We start from the raw sequence: 3,838 nt of genomic DNA on the forward strand, positions 1-3,838 counted from the left end.
GGGGGGGGGGGCCCTGCCCGCTGCAGGCCAGTCTCCAAGCCAGTGGGGCCCAGCGGTGAGGGGAAGGGGAGACAGGGTTGGTCGGACCAGGCCGGCAGCAGGAGGAGGGGCTTGGCTGGCAGGGAAGATGTGAGCATCTGCCAGTGAAGCACCAGCTTCACCTACAGTAGCCCTTAATGCCCGCTGTGGTTTGCCCTGGGTCCCTTTGTTCTGAGACATTAATGGGCAGGGATGTGTTACAAATGCTCTGACAGGAAGCCCACAGAGCTGTCTGGGGCCAGGTCAGGGCTGAGGGATGTGGCCTGGGCTGCAGAGCCCCTCCTCTCCTCAGCTAGAATTGCTGCTGCTGCTTCTTTTGTTTTTGTATTAAAGAAAGTAATTTTTTTCAAAGGAGCTCCACTGCTGAAGGGAAGATTGGGAACCAAGGGCTTAAGCCAGTCATAAGAGCCATAGAGGCCCAGGTCCCTCCAAGAAGCCAGCCAAGTCTGCTTCCAGTGCTTAGGGCTGGGTGCCCCCCAGTCCTTCCTGAGCCTCCCTTTGGGGCCCTCCACCATTCTTCTCCAAAAGCTTGCAAGTCAGCCTCAGTTAGCTTAGCTGATATGGTCTGAAATTTACAATTACTTCCTGCAAAATGATAGGGAAACAAGAAGGGAATAAAATCTAAGAAGCATAACAAAGCTTTGTTTCCAGGTACTGGTTACAGAATGTCCTAGAACCACATCTGGCCGGGAACTGGCGCAACTTCTGAGTCAGGCTAGGCCTCCTCACCCACCTTCATATTCCCTTTCTCTGTGTGTCACAAACCATTCTTTTTCTTGGCCACACAGGAGGGGTCTCCTGGGTAATCCTTCCTCTTCTTGAAAAAGCCTACCATTTACTCCGTCATCCATTCATTTATTCAACAAACCTTTCATGAGCACCAAATGTGTCAAACACCCTTCTAGGTGCTGGGGAGACAGGAATGAACAGACAGAAAAAAAATCTCTGCTCAAATATCATTCTAATGATAAGTGTGACATTTACTTGTAGAAATGTGCTTCTAATCTCCTCATGGGGGTTAGAAGCATATACAGAACAAGGAAAGCTGTGGGCTGGCTGAGCTCCCAAGACAAGAGCTGAGGTGCGGAGACTGAGCTCAGAGAGTTGAGACATCAGAGAGGCAAGAAGGAACCAGCCAAGGAGACTGAGAAGGAGCAGCCAGGGGCGGCAACTAGGAGACGGTGGTGTCAGGGAAACTCAGTGAAAGGAGGGTTTTAGGAAGAGAGCAGTGGTTAACTGAATCAAAAGGTGCTGAGAGATCAAGTGAGAAGAGGATTAGCCAGTGGGCTTGGCAATGAGGAGGTCACTGATGATCGTGGGAAGAGCCACATACCAAGCCTCTGGTCCCTATTTCCTGAGACAGGGGCACCTGCTTTCATAGCCAGAAGGAGACTGTGGCATGGACAGGGCGGGTGCTACGCGTGCTGACATCCAGGGCTCCTCTGGCTCAGGCGAGCTTACTTTCTGGGGTAGGTGACCATCTTGGAGTCAAGGTCAGATCTGCCAGCCCCTCTTTTACCATTGAGGAGCCTGCTCCCCAGGCTGGGGCCTTTGTTTCCCCTCTTTGGTGGGGCTCAGAGAGCACGCCTTCCAGGGAGCACCAGCTTGAGTTACTGGTGTTTCCAGTTGGGAAGGGACTTGGGGCACTTTAATCCTCATCCCTTATTCACAGAAGTGGAAACCAACCCAGGGAGAGCCAGGGCTGATTAGAAGCAGAGCTTCTGGGGCAGAAACCCACTTCTGCAAGGGGCAATAAACCAGCGCAGTTAAGACAGGGCACTTTAAACTCAGGTCATCCTGGTTTGAGCCACCTCTTGACCTCATGGACACAGCAAGTTACCTAATATACTGAGTCCCAATTGTGCCATCTGCAAAATGTCTTGCTGCATGCTGAAATGAGATAGTACATGTTGCTTGGTGGTTATTCTGACTATGAAATCAGAGTCCTTAGGGACTTTAGTTAGAGAACGTGCACTGTTTCTAGGAGCCAGCCAGAATAGGAGGCTTTCTTGAATTTGGCCCCAAAAGGTTTGGCCCTAAGATGGTTGAACTTCCCGTGGTCTCTAGATACTTCCTTTGGTCTGGCCTAGAAGGCTAAGGCTGGGAAGGGTTTCTGACAACAGGGAGAAGGAGCTCTGCTTGAGCCCTTAGGTCACACCAGGCAGCTTCTTGCCTCTCTTTTTTGCTGGTCAGGTCCACTATGGGTGGGTGAGGACATAGCCTGTGTCTCACTCGGCTCCTCTGCTCTCTCTGCAGATCAGCAACGCCGTCCTCATCATCTTCGTCAGCTACTTTGGCAGCCGGGTGCACCGTCCAAGGCTGATTGGCATTGGGGGTCTTCTGCTAGCTTTGGGGGCCTTTATCCTCACCCTCCCACACTTCCTCTCAGAGCCTTACCAATACACCAAGACCATCATGGGTAAGTGGCCTCCCATTACTGCTTCAAGGGAATGAGGGTACATAGTTCTGTGTGTTCTGACTGTCAGATACAGTCTGGGGAAGAAAGCCAAGGAAACTTTCTGGTGGGATAGGACAGCAGAGCTCAGAGTGGTATCCATTGCCCAGAAGCCCCCCTGCCAACTTTGTGAGACACCCCCTCAATCCTCCTGTGCTTTTGGTGCACATTTAAGAATGTTTTGCTACATTCCAGTCAGGAAAAACTTCTACCCTGTGTTTTTATAAGTTTCATAGTTTCACATTTACGTTTTGAGTTAGTTTTTTATAAGGTTCTTTTTCTTCTTTTTGCGTATGGATGTTAAATCCTTTAAGCATCGTTTGTCAAAAGGACTCTCTTTTCTCCATTAAATATTTTTTGCATCGTTATAAAAAATCAGTTGGACATTTTTTAAAAATAAAATAAGAGACACATTTTTAAAGGGCTCCTCTTTAGTTGTGGTGTGCAGGCTTCTCATTGCGGTAGCTTTTCTTGTTGCAGAGCATAGGCTCTAGGGTGTGCAGGCTTCAGTAGCTGTGGCCCAGAGGCTCAGCAGTTGCGGCTTCCAAGCTCTAGAGTGCAGGCTTAATAGTTGTGGTGCGTGGGCTTAGTTGTTCCATGGCAAGCGGGATCTTCCCGGACGAGGGTTCAGACTCTTGTCTCCGGTACTGGCAGGCAGATTCTTTACCACTGAGCCACCAGGGAAGCCCTCAGTTGGACATATTTGTAAGGGTCCATTTCTAGACTTTGTCTTCTGTTCCATCAGTCTGTGTGTCTATTCCTTTGTCACTGCCACACTCTTGATTACTGTAGCTTTACAAAGAAGTCTGAAAGCTGGGTAGTGTGATTCCTCCAACACTATTCTTCTTTTTCAGAATTGCTTCATCTATTCTTATTCATTTGTCATTCCATGTAAATTTTATAATCGGCTTGTCTATATGTTAAAAAAAAAACCTTCTGGAAGTTTGATTAGACTTGTATTAAATTCGTAGGTCACTTTGGGGATAGTTGACACTGAGTCTGCCAGTCTGTGAACGCAGTATGCATCACTGTTCAGTTCAGTTCAGTTCAGTTGCTCAGTCATGTCTGATTCTTTGCGACCCCACGAATTGCAGCACGCCAGGCCTCCCTGTCCATCACCAACTCCCGGAGTTCACTCAGACTCACGTCCATTGAGTCAGTGATGCCATCCAGCCATCACATCCTCTGTCGTCCCCTTCTCCTCCTGCCCCCAATCCCTCCCAGCATCAGAGTCTTTTCCAATGAGTCAACTCTTCTCATAAGGTGGCCAAAGTACTGGAGTTTCAGCTTCAGCATCATTCCTTTCAAAGAACACCCAGGACTGATCTCCTTTAGAATGGACTG

At 49.0% G+C, this 3,838-nt stretch overlaps 1 protein-coding gene across 1 annotated transcript in view; it reads left to right on the plus strand.

Annotated features, from left to right (window-relative positions):
* The window catches only part of SLCO2A1 (solute carrier organic anion transporter family, member 2A1), a 91,875-nt gene that overhangs the window by 47,920 nt on the left and 40,117 nt on the right, over window positions 1–3,838 (plus strand). The window contains exon 3 of the mRNA XM_010858282.1: window positions 2,296–2,458. Coding sequence (XP_010856584.1) covers window positions 2,296–2,458 — 163 coding nt within the window. The remainder of the gene's footprint in view (window positions 1–2,295; window positions 2,459–3,838) is intronic.

Source organism: Bison bison, unplaced genomic scaffold (genome assembly GCF_000754665.1).
Source record: "Bison bison bison isolate TAMUID 2011002044 unplaced genomic scaffold, Bison_UMD1.0 scf7180017864384, whole genome shotgun sequence".
Lineage (NCBI taxonomy): Eukaryota > Metazoa > Chordata > Mammalia > Artiodactyla > Bovidae > Bison > Bison bison.